An 18,737-nucleotide genomic window follows, 5' to 3' on the forward strand; every position below is an offset into this window, starting at 1 on the left:
AAACAGCAGCGGTTTTAGATACGGGCGACACGGGCGGTTTGCCCGGGGCGGCATCACGGGCATCGGCAAAAAAAGAAAAAATGCTCCGATAAAAAAAAGCTATGATACCGGACACAGCTACTTCTTCTTCTTCTTCTACGGGGTTTAACGGCAGCTGGCATCCTTGTACATGCAGTGCTGCCATCTTCTGTTTCAGTCCGTTATTACACTCTTACATCCTGCTACTTATTCCTGCGTCTTTCAGGATCTTACAAAGCTTCAAACGACGCGTCGACTATTAAATCAGTCGTCGACCATTTTGATAGTCGACTAATCGTGACTAGTCGACTAATCGTGACTAGTCGACTAATCGTGACTAGTCGTGGCAGCCCTAGTATGCACGCTGTCCTCAACAGCCATACTGAAACTGTCACAGTTCCAACGTCAGTAGGAAACACAGCCAGATAAACTTTTCAGGACAAACGAGACACAAAAGGAATTTTACTGGAAAGCAAAGATTGTTTCAGGACCTACAAGTTTAAAAGATTAAACCAGCAGCTCCAGGGAAGGTGACACAGATGCCTGTGAGAAGAACACCACTAAACCACTTCATACTGGGAGCTGAGGGATCAGGAGCTCATACCCAGGAAAATATGATTTTAACCCCATCCTGCAACAACACAAGTAACAGTGAAGAAAAGAAAACTTTGCATTTTCATCTCATGTTCCAATTACAACTTAGATGTGACAAAATAGGTTTTAAGATCAGGTGTAGAGGTCAGTTTGTTTTATAAATGATTTAGATCATTTCATTACAGATCATGAAACTAAAATAGACTTTAAGAGAGTGAAGAAGAAACACCCAGTGCATCATGGGAATCCCCGGCAGCCTACGTCTATTGCAGCATAACTAAGGGAGGATTCAGGGTCACCTGGTCCAGCCCTAACTAAATGCTTTAGCAAAGAGGAAAGTTTGAAGCCTGATCTTGAAAGTAGAGATAGTGTCTGTCTCCTGGATCCAAACTGGTTCCACAGAAGAGGGGCCTGAGAACTGAAGGCTCTGCCTCACGTCTCAAAATAAAGTTTTTCTGGTTCTGAGTAAAACCCTGAAACTTCCTGTTTTGCTGAAGTTCTGCATTTCTGTGTTTTCAGCGAGGATGTGGTTAAAAGTGTTTGTTTTTTTGTCAGTAGCCTGTAAAAAAAACATGTGATGTGATGTGACAGCTGACCTTTAGTCTGAGAGCCGGACCAAAAGAACAGCCCAGCAGAACAAAACATCATCGAGATGCACAAAATAAATAAAGGAGGGTTCAAATGATTCATAAATGCAGCTGAAGTGTGCGTCCATGCAGTGACTGATGGGAAAACAAGTTCAACTGGAGCGCCTCCTGCTGGCCTCAACGGCCCGTGTACAGGTAGCACTGGGGCCTCAGGGTGGCGCTACAGGGCTTTGAAATGAGGCCTGGCTGAGGAGTCGTCTTTGTCAGAGGCAAAATCAACTTGGTTGGCAACAGTTGCTCGAACAGATGTGTGGTAGACTTGCTTTTCAGGAGCTGCTACCGACAAACCAGCAAATAAACATCAAATATTTCCTCCCTGACATTTGTGAGCTTCCCTCAAACACACTCCGTCAGTCTTGTTGCTGCTGAACAATAAAATATTCAAAAAGTTTACCTGGTGATGTTCTCTCGCACGATCGCAGAAACACCAAACGACTGACACCACGCCGATGCAGTTCACAGGACAGAGCAAACGATCTGGAGAATCTTGTCGTTGTTATCGTTCCCCTCGCACGTGTTATTACTGCGATTTCAGCGTTTTGGCTTCACAACTAAAGCGTGCAGTTTACTTTGTGAGCACTCAAATGGAGTCCTGAAAAGCAAGTCTACCACACATCTGTTTGACCAACGCCACTTGATCTGGAACACCAGCAGCCAAGTTTGAGTCTGATTTAAAACGATGTTTCACGTGTTTCTGTAGCGAAGAACAATCAGAAGCATTTCATCCGTCACAAAGACTTTTATTAGAAATAAATCAGAGTATTTACAGTGTTCACACTTCTTCATCATAAGTTCTGCTGGACGGCCCGAATCCTGCCTGATGGAGATCCAAGGTGAACCCGCTGGAAACAGCAGAGGACGGCGAGGTCTCACAGCAGCTGGTGGCAAACCCAAGCCAACCTCATCCCCACATCAGTTATTACTACACCCAAACACACAGCCTGCAGGGCTACACCTTCACATGTAGTTATGTTGTAATCCAGTTACTGAACACGTAATTAAACTGGGCTACGAAGACAGAGCAGTAAAAGACCCAGACTGTCTCAGTACAGCCCAGCATCGGGTCACCTGGTTCCTACGAGCAGGAGCAGCAGAGGCTTCGGTTAACCTCCGACCATTAAAACCATTAAAAAACCAGTAGAAAGCAAAACATTTACATTGACATGAATAAACTATTAAAGTATAAACAGCAGCCTGTGACAGTGGGAACAGCTTCACCTGGGCCAGCTTCACCTGTTCTTGCTCGTCTTCATCACTTCACTGCTGCAGAGTTCACAGCTCTAAAACCTCACAGTCAGAGGCCGATTCTCAGAGTCTTTAAAGTGCATCCCACCCCCTCCTGCGCCTCCTAGCCCCCATCCTGTGAGGTATCAGGCTGAGTGCTGCACCCTCCTTCCTCCTCAGTCCTGTGGTCTGCTACGATGCTGACGTGGTCGCAGTGCTCAGAGGGCAGCGAGACTGGGTAGATGGAGTTGGGATCATTCAGCAGCAGAGACTGAGGGGGCGGGGCAGAAAGGTCAGTGTTAGATTAAAGAACACACTCACACACACACACACACACACACACACACACACACACACACACACACACACACACCTCTTTAAAGTGTGGCGGCAGCACGACTTCTGGGCACAGGAACTTGGAGATTTGTTTCCAGTAGACCACCAGAGTCACCACCAGAGCCACCACCGTGGCCATGACCACAAACGTCACCACGGCCGCCACCCACGGAGCTGCATCCACTGTAAGAAAACCACACAGCAGCAGGTGAGCCCATCAGCGACACCTTGAGCGATTGTGACGGCTGTGTGACGGCGGTGCCTACCGTCACCGGTGCGCTCACAGACGACGTCGCTGTACTCGCTCGGTCTGGGGTTCATGTTGGTGATGATTTGGACCTGGACGCAGTATTCGCTCAGCGGGTCCAGGTCACTAAGAACCACTCGGTCCTGCATCATGTCACTCATTGTTTCTACCTGTAGGAGGCAGCAGAGGAGCTCAGCTGATTTCACTGTTTTCACTCTTTGAATTTTTAAAAGTTACAGTTAGGGATGCACCGATACTGGTATCGGTGCATCCCTAGTTACAGTGTGTAAAACATCATCACTAGCTGTCAGCAGTTTCTTACCCCTCACACTTTAAGTGCGTAGCTCTAACTACGGTGGCTGCTGTAGGACAAACATGCTTCTATGAGAGATCAAACACATGAAATTTGGACTGTACATCATAACGGTTGTGGCCGTATTCCTGCTACTGTTTGGACCGCGTCCACCTCCAAGCCTGTGGAAGGCTGTCAGTGCTGTTTACCTCAGCTGTCACTGGTGGGCGAGACGCCGCCACCTTTATTTAATCTGAAAGAGGCTGTGAAGCTCTGTGACAGGAGGCCAGTGCAAGTCAGGGAAGCTCAGCCATGAGTTGTTGAGCTTATGCTTAAGTGTCCTTAGCAATGCTGTTTCTGCTGCTTTTAGCTGGTTTAATGAAACTTTATTGTGCATCTAACATTGTTGCACCCAGACGCTTTGTGAACAAACTCTCGTGTGATATGAGAACGTAATCAAACTGTTTATCAGAGGGAAAGTGTGATTTTAGGACACTGGAGCCTGATATTAGCTGGCATAATGTTAGCTTCTAATAATATTAGAAGCTAAAACTACAAACCGGCGTTCCCACCTCTTCCTTCGAGCTGCTCTTCCAGTAGGTGATGTTATAGGTGGCCGAGGTGTACGTCTCCCTCAGTTCTGACTGCTTGAACACTGGGTCTTTAATGCTGACTTCCAAAGATGTCCCAGTGACATGAAGAGTCACATCAGGTGGACCGATGAAGGCTGAGGGGGACAGATGTGGAGAGACGTTTTTATTGGACAAAATCAAAGCTGCAGCTTCTCTAACAGTCCACTCCATCTGCTACAGCTCTGTCATGCCAGTGTGCTTGGAGCTGGGGAGGTTCCCACCATGACGGCAGACGGTTTCACTGAGGACACAGACAGAAACACAGAAACCAGGATTTCACTCTGACTGGACTGAAGTCAGCGACGGCGAGAGCTCTGACGAGCGAGACGCTGAAAAGCTCGCTCACGGTTTCATTTCTGATCGTCTTCAGCTCAGCGAGGCTCTTCAGACGTCCCCTGCTGAAGCAGTCATTGCATAACTGCAGACTCCCCACACAGCTGCTGCCACAGTCTGAACCGGAGCTGAAGGGGACCATCCTGATCTCAGGAAGCTTCTCTGAGAGCCACCAAATGGTCTCATTCACCAATCTTTCATTTTACCTCCCAAAACTTGTTCTGTTAGATCAATGATCAAGTCAAGTCAAGGTAAGTCAAGTCTTACCTTTGCAGGAACGATCTAGAAAGAGTGGTCCATGCTTTTATTACTTCACGGCTGGACTACTGTAATTCCCTCTATGCTGGCCTAGATCGTTCCTGTCTACATCGCCTTCAACTGGTGCAGAACGCTGCCGCTCGCCTGTTGACTGGTTCAAAAAAAAAGAGACCACATCACTCCGGTTCTCTGCTGTCTCCACTGGCTCCCAGTTGCTTTTAGGATTGATTTTAAAATCTTACTGCTGGCTTTTAAGGTTTTAAATGGCACTGCACCTTCTTACCTGTCAGAACTCCTTAGTACTTATCGCCCCAGGAGATCTTTGAGGTCAGCCGATCTGATGCTTTTAGATGTTCCCAGGTATAAATTAAAGACAAAGGGAGAGAGGGCGTTTGCTGTGGCTGCACCCAGACTGTGGAACAGTTTACCTCCTCACGTCAGATTCTCCAAAAGCCTAGAAACTTTTAAAACTGCTCTTAAAACTCACCTCTTTTCATTGGCTTTTAGAAAGGTTTAATTTAATTGTTTATTTATTTTTTATTTTGATCAGCGAGGTGTTTTACGAAATTGTGTTCTATTGTATTTTTATCTGTATTTACTGTACAGCACTTTGGTCAGCCTTGGTTGTTTTTAAATGTGCTCTATAAATAAACTTGACTTGACTTGACTTGACTTGAATGATGACATTACACGAGGGAAAATAACCTTAATCATCTACAAGTCAGCTGTGAGGGTTATTATCTGCTGCCTTATAATTGTCAGCTGGCTTTTTAGCCTCTTCCTTTGTAAATACCAGACGACAGAGGGGAAAGTCTTGGCCTGGAAATCCACTAACATGGAAGCTTGGAACAAAACTGAGCAGCCGATGGGAGTTAGAGCAACATTTCCCACTGTGGAGCACATGTGGCACAACTGGAAAAGCTTCAGCTCTGTCCAGTAGAAGTGGCCAACGAGAGGATACCAAAAGCTCCCAGAAGCAGAGGTCTTGCTTTGTGCCTGCAGATTTCATAGTTTCAAATGCAGATAACTGCAGGGGTTAGATCCCCTCTCCAATCACTATGGGCTGGTTTTTTAGCACAGAGCTAAAATTTCCACCCGAGTGCCAAACGGGCAAAAGTTTCAGTGGGATAAACGACACCCATCAGCTCGTCATCGGCTAATACTCGGTTTTCCTCTCTGTGTCACGCTACTGGATCAGAGACAAACGAGCTCGGCACATATGACGAGATTCACTTACTGTGTCTGTCCATGACAATGACGTTACTCTCCACCCAGCTGGAGCTCTCGGCCCCCCGATGCGCCCGCACTCTGCCCGTGTAATTCCCGTGCACGGTGATGGAGGAGGAGGTGAACTCACATTTGAGGGCTGATGTGTTTGTGCAGCCATTGTTGTATCCAGTTGCTAAGCTTCTGTAACAGAGAAACACAGCGATGGCGTCACAGGTGTGACTTCAGACAGATGTTCTCCTCTCGGGAACACGACCGCTGTTCAAGAAGATCTCACGACTTTATCCTGCAGGACGTGTGACGGCACGAAGCAAAGAAACTAACGCTCACACGAGCTGGCGGTGCTGGTTACATCAAAGCTGGAACGCCACGTTCACCGTTTGTGCATCGGGACAGAAAAGCGTGCGTTTGCTTTCTAACGAGTCAGTCGAGTGGAGGCGTTTCCCAGAACAGAGACGCTGCAGATAAGAGGACGTTTCTGTTGTGTGAACACCTGGACCGCAACAATAACAGCTTCGATTTCACCACGGTCCTCACAAACCACACCACACATATTAAAATGGCTTCAGTGGGCCGGAGAGCAGGAGAAAGGCAGGTGCTGTTCTTCCTGTAAGTGATCTGATTGCAGCTTTTCAGAAATGTGGAACAGCAGGACTGATGGTGCAGATATCACAGATTCATATGCAAAGCAGGACTAAACCGGTCTGCAGTCACTGCGCTGTCCTCACCGTTTCAGAGCACGTGCATACTGTTTTTAAATAATCATTAAGGATCATCTGAAAACGCACAAAGGGAGCACATCGAGTGCTGACACTGACACCGCTTTAGAATCGTTTTTCAGAAAAGTTGGACGAGCTGCAACAAAAGGCTGGAGAAGAGTGTAAACCTCGACGTCTGCCAACTAAAGAGGAGGCCGGGTGTTTCCAGAGCGCACACAGCTGGATGGACACATCTGCATGGGCTCAGGATCATCACTGCGTCCACGCAAAGAAGACCCGGGAACGCCGCCGGCTTGCCTGAGCCGGGCACAGATGGAAGGCTGTGCCCTGACCAATCAGATGCTGAGATTATGTTTGGACATGACGGCGGTTGTGTCGGTTCCACAAACGCACCGCAGTTTAATCTGTTCATCTGAACATGACTCCGCCTCCTGACTTCTGCCTGAACGCACGTCTTCATCAGATCGACCTCATAAAGCCGAGATCTGACAGCGCAGGGAGGAGGGGCTGAGGTCGGAGGTCAACACCCACAAAGAAGCGAAGATGTTCCTGTGACGGTTTTACTCGACATCTCAACAGGAGAGAAAAAACACGACTAATCCACGAGTCTGCAAACACACTGTTCATCAGCGCACAGCGTTCTACAGAATAACCGCCGCACCTCTGCATCCAGGTAAATCCAGGTGTGATGGAAGGTTTACTCAGCGCTGAGTTTTAAATGTTTGTTCCTACAGAAAGACATCAGGTTCAAATTTATACTGCCTGCAGGAAAAACTCCTGATGCTGGACACGAGGGCACATTTATACAGACTCATGAAATCTGTTCTTCTTAGAATGATCTCTCCCAGAACAACAGCTGGAACTCACCGTTCCCCCGCTCTTGGATGAGTAACTTTTGTGACTTTGTGATTCCATAACTGCGTTTGTACTTCTTCTTTGGACACGGCTGTTTCAGTCTCCTCATCGCGAGGCACCATCAGCGCTTCACCTGGAGGTACAGGTGCTTCCTCATGCAGGGATGGCGGCGCGTCAGTTTGCAGATAATGAGCTTTTTGCAGGAGCCCATCGGACACAGACATGGTGGGAAGAGCTGAATAGGGTGGCGTTTCATAATCTGACGGTAATGGGCTTGTCGTGGGGGTCAGGTTTGCTCGCACGCGTGAGTACATCAAGGTAGGCGGGTCTTCTCAGGGGCGGTCTGTGGCCACATCGGATTTCATTAGTTCACATTCTGCATGGATTATCTTACTGACAGTTTATCCAACTTCCTCTATGTGGCCTGAACAGAGTACATCCTGCGCTCACAGGCTTTATTGCAGTCACTGTTCCTTCAGTCCATGCAGACCCTGGGAAAAGGCTCGCGCCTTACTTGGGACAAATCCCAGCAGGACCTGAAGCTCTGCAGCATCGCTGAACCGAAGGGTTTCATAGGAGAAAGCATCAGCGGATGTTTTATTGCTGCAGCCTTTCATTTTTTATTTTGGCAGGAGTGAGCAAACGTGCACTCATTCTGTATGATGTCAGTAGTTTATAAAGATCTAGGAATATTTTAACTTTCCACGTATTCCCAAGCCAGTGTCCTGCAGGTAAAACTTCTTCATAATACTTTATGAACTGTCCAGAATGGAGCCTCTGGTGGGCCGGTGCTGGTCCCCAGGCCTCATGTTTGGCATCCCTGATTCAGAGAGCAACTAAAAATATGACAAAGCGAAGTGTGACCTGCTCCCAAACACTGAGGTGATCGGACTCTTCGGAGGAAGAATAACGTCCATTTCTGAGCCCAGCTGCTCTGGAATCTTTGATTTTCCACTGACAGCGACGAGTAAGACCCAAAGATTAAGTTTCCTTTTCTAGCTCGCAGTGTGATTAGGGGTGGGTTTTTATAATCGATTCATCGATTAAAATCGATTCTGGCTTGGATAACGTAAAATCGATTCATTAAAATCCTGAATCGATTTTTTTATATAAATTTATTTTGCCCGAAATGCCAGAATCTCAGGTGAAATCTCACAAAATTTCAAGAACCACCAAACAGCTAAGAGAGTAAATGAGAGCAGGAACACGGATTCTGCACAAAGACTTAAACACACAGCGCGAACCCACGGATCAGAATCAGTGAGATGTCGCCTTTCTCACGGTCGGGGCTGAAAGCCGACAGCTCGCTGATTCTGATTCGGCGGGTCCGTGTGTTCACGCCCTTTATGCGCTGATTCTAAAGCTGTTAGTTTGATGTCTCTCCAAACAATATTGACCGAACCAGCAGCAAAAGAAGATCCAAACTACGCTTCACATAAACATCGTCATGAATTCACTCTGACTTTTACTGTTTTGCTTCGACCACGATGCACAGCTCTCTCTCTCTCTCCCTCTCTCTCTCAGTATACTTCAAGAACAGTTTCCCGTCTAAAAATCTGTTTTCTTCATTATTCGCTTACTTGTTACGCACAAGACTACCGTTGTTTACAGCGCTGTCGGCCGACTTTCTTTTTTTTTCGTTTTATATACTTCCGAAAAGAAAACCTAATTTCTGCCGTTCAATACTGAACAAATTAAAACTTTTTGAAATTATGCAAAATGCAAAATGCTGTGTCTCTAATAAAACTGCTGTAACTTCAGATTACAATCATGTGTTGATTAATGGTTTTCTTTCGTTTTTGATGTACTGCAGAATATTTTTATAAAATCCCAGGCCAGGAAAATCACCTTCATGTTTTTCTGTGTTTTATCCTCAGCTACTTTGACACAAAGGCCTCTGCTGTGATGCTCACACCTTTGATAAAGTCTTGCGTGTGTCAGCTTCCTTTTTATAGATACAAAAATATGTAAATGTACTGATCTGAATTATAATATTTCTGACTGTCAAAATTTCCCATATTCAAATTGAATAGAATCGAATTAAATCGAATCGTGGATCGAATCGATTCGGGACCTTGTGAATCGGAATTGAATCGATTCTAGAAATCAGTGACGATACCCAGCCCTAAGTGTGATGATCGCACTCGCCCTCCTGAAGGTAAACATTCAAACTGAAAGTGACTCAGTTCTCTGACACTAAACTGCGATCACCTGAAGATGTCACACCCGCCGGTGACTCACCTGTACTCGGCCGTGTAGGTCAGAACATCGGTCGTCCCTTCAGGTGGATCCCACCTGAGCACCAGGTCCATGTTGTAGGACGTCAGTCGGACGTGGGTGGGTGCGCTGAGCCCTCCTGAGCCGGCTGAGCACAAACACAAAGACATGAGCGCTGTTCGCTGACACTAAAACACACTGCTGTCTCTTGTGCTGGGGTCAAAGTTCACCTGTCTGACTGAGTAAACAGCAGACTGTGCTCTGGGTTTCAGCTCACAGCTTTAGTTTAAACACTCGTCACTAGCTGAGCTTTCTTTTTGAGCTCCAGACGCTCTGCGCTGCCTTTCCCTCCGTCAGACCGCCTCCTCCTCACCTGCCCTCAAAGTAAAGGTGTGCTTACCTGCGGAGCCGCACAGTGCGTAAAGCGCCAGGATGAAGGCGCACACAGAGGCTGCCATGTCCCCGGCAGGTTCGCCGCTGTCAGTGTGCTGTGATCCGGCTCCGAGTGTGTTTCCTGGTAGCTTTCACGGCAGCAAGAGGCGGGGAAGTACGCGGAAGCGAAACTGGCGTGTGCGCAGAAACGAGTCCGGCTTCAAGGAATCAGAGCGCGCTGGAAAAAGTGTGGGTTCACCCAGAGCACGCGCACACAGGGTGTCACGTGCCTTTATTTATAAGTGGGTTTATTTATGTGACAGCGCGCATGTCTGCTGCTTAGTCACAGGCAGACGAACCAACAGCACCGAGTTATTCCGAAACGGAACCGTAACACTTCTCAGCGTTTTCACCGACACTTACTTTTTACAGTGTGCAGTCACGTGGGCAGGTGGCAGCTTTAGGGGGCAGGGGGGTTCGGACTCGCGGTGTGTTCAAGCTGAGGCTCGGGTCAGTCTGTGGTTGAAGTCATTATGACAGTGGGCCTCATAAGGAAGGAAGGCAGGAGTGTGTGTGTGATGCTGTGAGGACCTGTTCACACACTCGTGGTGACGGAAACACACTGAAGCACAAAACATGCAGTTCCTCTGACGTCCAATAGGGGAAGCAGCGAGCCCGTCCCCGTAGACTCCCATGTTAAAGCTTCCCAGCAGATAAGCATGTTTGCAGCACTGTTTGGTCCCTGTATTTAACTGATAACACAGCGAGCGATGACGAGTGATGGCTAAGGCCTGCTTAGAGACGTAGAAGCTACGCGGGTGCATGAGGCTCACCCACAGTGCTTTGCAGCTCTGGCTGCATGTCTCTACAACGCTGCATGAGCGGGATGGTGTTTGACTCTTCAAGAAACAAGGCCTCCAATTCAGGAGGAACAAAGCAGTCTCCACTCGACACTGGACTCCATGACTCGTGTGTGTGTTCCTGTGTGCTTTCACTGCTCTCTGAGTGTGTTTGGGATCATCGGCGTGCTGAAAAATGAAGCTGCTGCCAGTCAGATGTTTCCAGATGTTCCTGCGTGGTGGATCAGACTCTGTAATTCATCAGTTTAAGATCTCCAACAGCACTGACTGACCTGAAACCATGACACAGCCTCCACCGTGCTTCACAGATGGCTGCAGACTCTCACTGCTGGACCTCCTCCTGACCTCCTCGTACACACTGACCATGATGTGGATCCATCTCTCCATCACACCTGTTCCTCTGACCTTCAGTCCAGTTCTGGTGTCATTTTCAGCCTCAGTCTGTCCTCCTGTTTCCCTTCATTAAGAATGTCTTCATGACAGCATTTCTGAGGAGGTTTCAGTGAACTGTGGACCGTCGCTCAGGTGCTGTGTCAGGTCTGTGATGGATTTGACCAGTAAGTGTTTAAAGTTACTGGTTTTCAGGGGTGTCAAACTCAAATACAAAGTGGGCCAAAATTGAAAACTGGAACAAAATCGTGGGCTAACATTGATATTTATTGAAAAAAAACCTTCCTCCAGATATATGAATGAATCTTTTCTTATGGACTGAATATGGAACAAGCAAAGCTTAATACTAAACAACATATATATTAGCTGTATAATACCAGTAGTCCAGCTCTAATAGTAATTTGGTATGGCTTCGCGGGCCAGAGTTTGACACCTATGTTTTAGAGCATGTGCAGCGCCATCTTGTGCCAGTGCATTGTGTGACGTCACCCTCTGCCTAGTTTGGATGTTGAACTGGACAGAGAGTCAGAGAGAGGCGGCCTCATGGAGGAAGCTCATGTTGAGCCTGACGAAGAGTTTTGGGAGAGTGGCGCTGAGAGCGATGATGCAGATGTAGAAGTAACTGTCTCTCAGGATCAAAACAGCATCGCGTTCATTCATGAGCTGGGGAAGCTAATCAACAACTGACAATGAGGAAATAATGTGGGTTACAGTTGCTCCCAGAAGAAATGGTAAAAACAGCAACAGTAACAGACGAAACTCCAAACAACACATTATGTTACAGGTTTTAATATTAATGAGTCATTGTCAGTTGTTGATTTGTCCTGTTCTCATTGTATGACGAATTATGATGGCTGTTTGGTAGCCGTTTGCATACTATGCACTCTCTCTCTCTCTCCATATGTGTGTGTGTGTGTGTGTGTGTGTGGGGGGGGGGGGGGGGGGGGGGCAGAGGGAGTGTTCGCCCAGGGCGCCAAACAGGCTAGGACCGCCACTGCACAGAAATACTTACTGAAGTACATTAAAGCTGCACTTCAGTAAGTATTTGAGTACATGTACTCAAATACTTACTGAAGTACATTAAAGCTGCACTTCAGTAAGTATTTGAGTACATGTACTCAGTTACAATCTGTCTGACCCCTCTGAACACCATCGTTGACCTGACAGCATCGTGGGTTACAGTCAGATTCAGTGTTGGACGATCCAGGAGCACAGATCACTCAGAAGGAGGATCTGAGCTTGTTGCAGCGACAGTGAAGGCTCCTCCCCCTCCTCAGAGGGAGGGGCTATCAGAGGAGACTTGTTATTGAGGAAGAGCTCAGATATCAGCTGAGCGTTAACACACACGGACACACGGACCAGAACAGCAGCTCCTGACACCGCGCATCTGAAGGATGGTGTGACTGATCATCAGCGGTGAGTCCGACAGACTCTGGCTCAGGTCTGAACCCGAGACCAGGCTTCTCACTTCCGGGTTACCTGCGGCTCTGTCAGGGTTACTCCAGGGATTAGATCGAGCCCACAGTTGAGGGCCTGGCTCTGGCTAAACTCTGGATTAACCCCGAGAGCCAAACCTGCGGCTGAGAGACAGCCCAGATTAACTCCCACCTTTAAAGATAATCTCGGTCTAATCTGAGTGCAGATGGTAAACAGCGCTGATTTGGTCTCACCTGGATTTACGTGCCAGACTTTGAACTGGTGTAAAGGAGCTTCCGGAGCGCCTGAACACAGCGACAGTCTTTCTTCAGCGATCAGTGAAAATTAAAGAAAGAAATAAGTAATGAAAAGATGACTTAAAACCAAACCTGTCAGCGTGAACCGTGTAACGTGTCGTTTCTTTAGTTCCGTGTGTGTGGAGACATTTTTCACTGTGTTGGTTTCTCGTGTGTGGCCGCTGCGGCTCTTTACATTCTGAACGATGGTCTCTGTTTGCTTCAGCATGTTCATTGATGCCGACCGGATTTCATAATAATAATAATAATAATGATAATAGAAGCTGGGATTATTTTAGCTGTCAGATTAAGGAGCAGTGGCTGGGACCCACATTCATTCTCTGGATTCCTCTGAAGCCAAACCGGCCGAGCGAGACGGTCACGAGCCTGCATCCGGTTTCAGACTCTGACACCATCATCGCGGGGTTCCCACAGCCGGAGCTCCAGATGCAAACGAGCCCGTTAAGCCTGAACCATCAGATAATTACCACAAGATAAGATAAGGACTCTTTACTGTCATTGCACAGTCAGGCATAGTACAGCAGTACAATGGAAAAACTCCCCCGTCGGCACTACGTACAACACCACGCAGTAACTTAAGTTAGTAATAAAATGTAGAATAAGTGTATTGCACACTGTTATTACTGCACTTTGTTATAAATATCAATATTATTATTGTTGTTACCCCCCAAAAAGTGCCAATCAGGTCAGCTTCTGACAAAGACATGAACGGACTGTTAATTTGCATTTATGAGATGTAATCAGCATTTCCTGCACCGGCAGGATAATTCAGGGTTAGGGGTCAAACTCGGGGACGGTGTGGCAGTGTCAGAGCCTGCTGGCTCAGATATGATTTCAGTTAAGTCTGATCCTAAGTCCCGATGTTCTCGGGGAATGGGACTCACGGTGGGTCCGTTAACTCACTCGAGTTCATGTCGTTCTGTTTGCAGCCTGTCGGTACGTGGCGAGGAAGATCCGGGCTGCGGCGCGAGGAGAGGAGCAGCCGGAGAAGCCGAGCACCGCGGGATGCAAGCAGGCTAAATGTGAGTGTGGTCAGTGTCCTCCAGTGATGTATCGGTGTCAGTCGACCTCAGAGGACAAAGAGGTGACGCTCAGGTTCGGTCAGAGATCCTCTGCAGACTCGCCTCAGACTCTGTTTACTGTGAGAAAGCGGCGCTCAGAGCTGCAGCTGCGGTGAGAAGGATGTGGTGAAGCTCTCGCAGCTGTTTTAGACTGTCCTCTTTTCTCCACGCCGCCGTGGCCAACGAGGCGCCTCTGCAGCGCTGACAGAGGAAATCAAGAGAGCCTGGTGAGAGCGTTCGCACAGAAACTTCACCACAGAAACAGAAACACTCTGGGCAGCTCACCTGAACAGAAGCTGTATTTAAACCCTGCGGTGCGCCTCACTGCAGAGGAAACCCCGTCTGCGCTCACAGACGCTCTTTGGTGCGTCATGTGGACGTTTGAGGTTTGGACCAGCAGCTCCAGTCCTGCAGTCCTCGCCGCTCCGTGTCTACGTGACACGACTCCCAGAGGGGCAACCTGTGTGGAGCTTCGACTCCACTTCAGCAGAACCGCGACCTTTGACCTGCAGACACAAAGAAACGCCTGTTTCTGTGCTGTGGAGCTGCAGAGCCGACACTCGGCGCTTTTGTGAGTCTGATGGCGACTGAGCAGCAGAATCACCGGGACCCAGAGACAAACGGTCCAGCACAGGAGCAGAGCTGGACTCACCTGAGCACACCTGTGTGAGGAGAACAGAGACATCAGAGCTCCGACTGCGTGAAGCTGGAGGAGCTTCAGGCTGACGTTTTTACAGAATAAAAGCCTCTAAAGTTAGAACAGTGTCAGACAGGAAGTTCTTCCATTTTAAATAAACTCTTTCCTGTTCTCCATCTCTCTCTGTCTCCGCAGCTCGCAAGGGCGACAGGATGAGCAGCGAACCCGCCCTGATGACCCCGCCCACAGAGCAGGACGTCGACGTGCTGCCGAAGGAGAACTGCGGGTCCTGAAAGTAAGCCGAGAGCTGGAGGGCAGGGAGGTCCAAAAAGCATCCCAATCAGACGCCGTGCCAAATCAGACGCTGACTCTGACCTCGACCTCTTCCTGCTTCCGGCTCTCGGCGCTCTTTCGGCTCCTCCTTCCTCACGTCTCGGAGCGTCAGCAGAGAGGATGAAAGGCTGCTCACCAATTCCCCGCTCGAGGACCTGAGCAGCCCTGATGACCGTGGCGGTCTCTGCTGACGGCGCTCTCACGCCAACCGCGCTTCTTTCTGTTGTTGCTTTAATAAAAACTGTTTTAAACCTGAGCCGAGTCTTTGTGTCCCAGTGAGACGCCGCACAAACAAACAGCAGCTGGCACAGCGAACCTTCACGATACAGCTACTCTAGCTTCACAAGCTTTACAGCAACGGTGGCAAACATACGGCCCGTGGGCCAGAAGCGTCCACCCAGAGGGTCCAACCACTGCTTATTTCCATCAAGTCAGGAAGAAAGATAAATATTACATTGAAAAATTCAGTTATCTAATGTAAAGAAAGAAAAGTCTCTTTGTCTTTATAATAAAACAGTAAAATCTGTGAGGTTGTGTTTAAAGGTCGATGAAATCCTCACGAGCAGCTGAACGTCGTTCTTTGTTGTGTGATGGTTTTACAGGACCACGAACACGACGAGCATCGGTCTCGTGACTCAACCCCCAAACTGTCATATACAGATTTCAGGTGTCAGCCTGTTAAAGGTGGTTGCCATGGATTTGTGTCCCACAGTGGCTGATGGACACAGATGGACTCCACAGCTCAGCCGTGCGCTCCTCACGGCCCTCCTGCTCCATCAGCCGCGGGCGTTTGCTGATGCTTTGGGTACGTCTGGAGCTCTGAGAGGATTCTCAGTCTAAGGGTCAGAGGTCATCGGTAACAGAGAGACATGCATGTGTGGGTAATCGGCTGTGGATCTATCACCATGAAAACTGAACATCATGAAACTCAAACAGTAAATCCTGATCTGACTCCTCCCACTTCAAAGCTCTTCACTGTCCCTCAGAGAGGAGGCGTGAACCTCCCTCCACTCTGAGGCCCGCTTCAGGTGGACGCTCTGAAAACTCGCACCTGCACAGCAGCTTTAATGATGAGCAGGTAAAGCGACAGGCGAGGAGGGCAGTCACATGACAGCCTGTAACCAGTGAGCACGAAGACAGGAAGGGTCCGCCCCCCTCACTGACAGGTGTAGGTGACATCATCAATCTGTCAGTTTTATGTCGTGTGTGTGTGTGCGCGCGCCATGTTTAGGCATCTTCAGGTTAAGAGCCTTGGTGTCATCCAGGCCATTCTACTTCCATCTACATAACATTAACAGATTGCTTCCTTCTCTCTCCACCCAGTCTACGTCCATTCTTGTCCACAGTCTTGTTACCTCCTGTATCGACTACTGCAACTCTCTTTTGCATGGTTTCCCCCAAAAATCCCTCCATCAGCTTCAGCTGGTTCAGAACTCTGCTGCTCACATTACCACCAGAACCCCTCCTACCAGCACATCACCTGTTCTTCAGGAACTTCACTGGCTCCCTGTGAAAATCCAGATAATATTCAAACTTCTTCTGCTCACCTTCAAGGCCCTTCATAACCTCGCTCCTCCTTACCTTGCTGACCTGTTAACCACCACCTGTTCTGCCCGTTCACTTCGATCTTCTTCTTCCATCCAGCTTACTGTACCTTCCTTCCGCCTCACCACCGTGGGAAGCAGAGCTTTCAGCTGCTCTGCTCCCAGAAATAAGAAACACTGGTTCTCTCCCAGTTTAAATCCCAACTCAAAACTCATCTGTTCAAATCTGCATATTCACTGTGACTCCACTGTTTGTTAATGTTATCTTTACTAAGTGTTTTATCCTATTGTAAAGTGTCCTGGGGTGACTTGAAAGGTGCTCATAAATAAAATGTATCTTTGTGAGGACCAAAAATTGGCATCCTACTATACTTGTGGGGACCCGCAGTCCTGGGGACAAAGGGTCGTCCACATGAATTTGAAGGTTTTAGTGTCGGGGTCAGGTTAGGGTTATGTCAATGAGATGTCCTCACTAGCATATGAAAACGAGTACGTGTGTGTGTCAGTTCTGAACTCACTTCCGTTGCTGGATGCGTGAGGCGCCTCCGAACAATCAGGAGGAAGCAGATTCAAATCACATCAGGGCGGAGTTTTTGTCACAGGAGGACATGTTTGGTCTCCATGGTGATGGGTCTGCTGACAGGATGCTGCAGCGTCCATGTTTGTGTGTTTGATGAGCTCCGAGCTCACGGCTGGGATCATTAACTCGGCGTCACAGCCTCAGCGTTCATGTTTTTAATTATTAAAAAACACGTTTTGGAGAATACAGAGCTCGGCGCGCACACACACACACGCACACACACACACGCACACACGTACAACAATCAGCACGGCGACAGGACACAGTCTGTGTGAAACACTCATGTTTTCCTGAAATGCTGTTTTAGTCTTTTTACAGCTCAGTACTGTTGAGCCACCGTCATTTCCTTACCTTTGATCCACATCCCCCTGAAGGTCTGTAAAAGGTCTTCTTTGGACACTGGCTGCTCTTACACTCAGGTTCAGTCCAGTCTTTGTACCCGAGGAAGGTTTTTTATTAAGGGTCTGAACTCTGACCTACAACTCATTCAAGCATCAAAGGCTCCTAACAAAAAGATGAACCAGAGCCGTGTCAACACATAACAGACATGAACACAGAACCAGCCCATCCACAGCAGGTAAACAAGGAGGACCTTCAGCTGATCATCTGCTGTTCACTGAAGCCTCCTCAGAAATGCTCTGAGTAAGGACGTCTGTGAGGAAGACATCCTTACTGAAGGCAAACAGATGAGTCCAGATCACAGCTGTGTGCACTCACTGCTCACTTACGCAGCACACAGTGGGGACATGTTCACAGAGACTTGTGGGGATGATGTGGACGCTTGCTGATGTGTTCTTATTCTGTGTTTTGAAAAGACACGATTATTCCTTCCAGGTGAGTTAGAGCTCATCCTAAGATTAAACCATGAGTGACCGAATCTGTAGGAATCCTGTTTTTAAACACGTACGCCGTCTGACCTCGCCGTGCTGCTGAGGAACACCAAGCCTGGTCCAGAGTGAGAACCACAGCAGCATCCAGACTGTGAGCCAGCTGATGTTCAGTTCATTCAGCCGCAAACATAACGAGCACATTGGCATCGAGCGGGGGTCACGTGGAAAAGCCTTCTGCTCCGTAAGAAGCAGTAAGTCTCATGGAAATCTGCTGTGTTTCTTTCCAGCCACAGCACGTAGCAGCCATGACTCAGTACTTGCTGAGGTGTCCTGTCTGCAGCCGAGCATAGCTACGTCTAAAGATACGACTCGTGACTTTAGGAAAAGCACTCGCACACATGAAGTCAGTCTTATTACAGGTCAGACTGTGGAGCTTAACGCCCACCAGCCACGCTCATGTCTCGCACAGCTTTCTCGCTTCCATGTTGACAAAACCATGATGGTTTATTTTATCACCCTGTCATTTTTCTTTGGTGTCACAGTTTGGATATTTATCGGTAAAGAAAAGAAACTCAGTCCAACGGGCCGACAGAGGAACCACAGCAGGCAGGTGCAGCTGGTCCGTTTCAGTTTTTCCTTCTGGTCCCAAAACGTAAAACAGCACGTTTAAAAATGGCTTTGTTGTAGCCGCCGTTACTGAGACGGACGAATGAACGTTGTGTTTGTGTGTAGCTGTACTGAGAGTGTGTATGTGAGGATTCACAGCTGCAGAACAAAGCTACCTCCATGTAGAAATAA

At 48.1% G+C, this 18,737-nt stretch overlaps 1 protein-coding gene and 1 long non-coding RNA gene across 5 annotated transcripts; one reads left to right on the forward strand and one right to left on the reverse strand.

Annotated features, from left to right (window-relative positions):
- Window positions 1–1,978: 1,978 nt before the first annotated feature.
- On the reverse strand, window positions 1,979–13,986 carry LOC105940706 (interleukin-10 receptor subunit beta). Of its 4 annotated transcripts, none has more exons than XM_076874601.1 (7): window positions 13,858–13,986; window positions 9,624–9,747; window positions 5,819–5,991; window positions 3,919–4,085; window positions 3,086–3,236; window positions 2,857–3,002; window positions 1,979–2,754 (listed from the first exon to the last, which is right to left on the reverse strand). In XM_076874601.1, the coding sequence occupies exons 1-7, from the start codon at window positions 13,865–13,867 to the stop codon at window positions 2,608–2,610; spliced, it is 918 nt and encodes a 305-aa protein (XP_076730716.1). In that variant the 5' UTR covers window positions 13,868–13,986; the 3' UTR covers window positions 1,979–2,607. The 4 variants fall into 4 exon arrangements, with proteins under 4 accessions (XP_076730716.1, XP_076730715.1, XP_014263892.1 ...); XM_076874600.1 differs by lacking the exon at window positions 13,858–13,986 and adding an exon at window positions 10,000–10,255; XM_014408406.3 differs by lacking the exon at window positions 13,858–13,986 and adding an exon at window positions 10,000–10,253 and having other exon boundaries at window positions 3,931–4,085.
- LOC112431428 (uncharacterized) lies at window positions 12,478–15,241 on the forward strand. Its single transcript, XR_003022515.2, has 3 exons — window positions 12,478–12,637; window positions 13,884–13,976; window positions 14,848–15,241. It is a non-coding gene; the product is annotated as an uncharacterized LOC112431428 (long non-coding RNA).
- Window positions 15,242–18,737: the final 3,496 nt, after the last annotated feature.

This window comes from Maylandia zebra, linkage group LG16, assembly GCF_041146795.1.
Source record: "Maylandia zebra isolate NMK-2024a linkage group LG16, Mzebra_GT3a, whole genome shotgun sequence".
In the NCBI taxonomy this organism is placed as follows: Eukaryota; Metazoa; Chordata; class Actinopteri; order Cichliformes; family Cichlidae; genus Maylandia; species Maylandia zebra.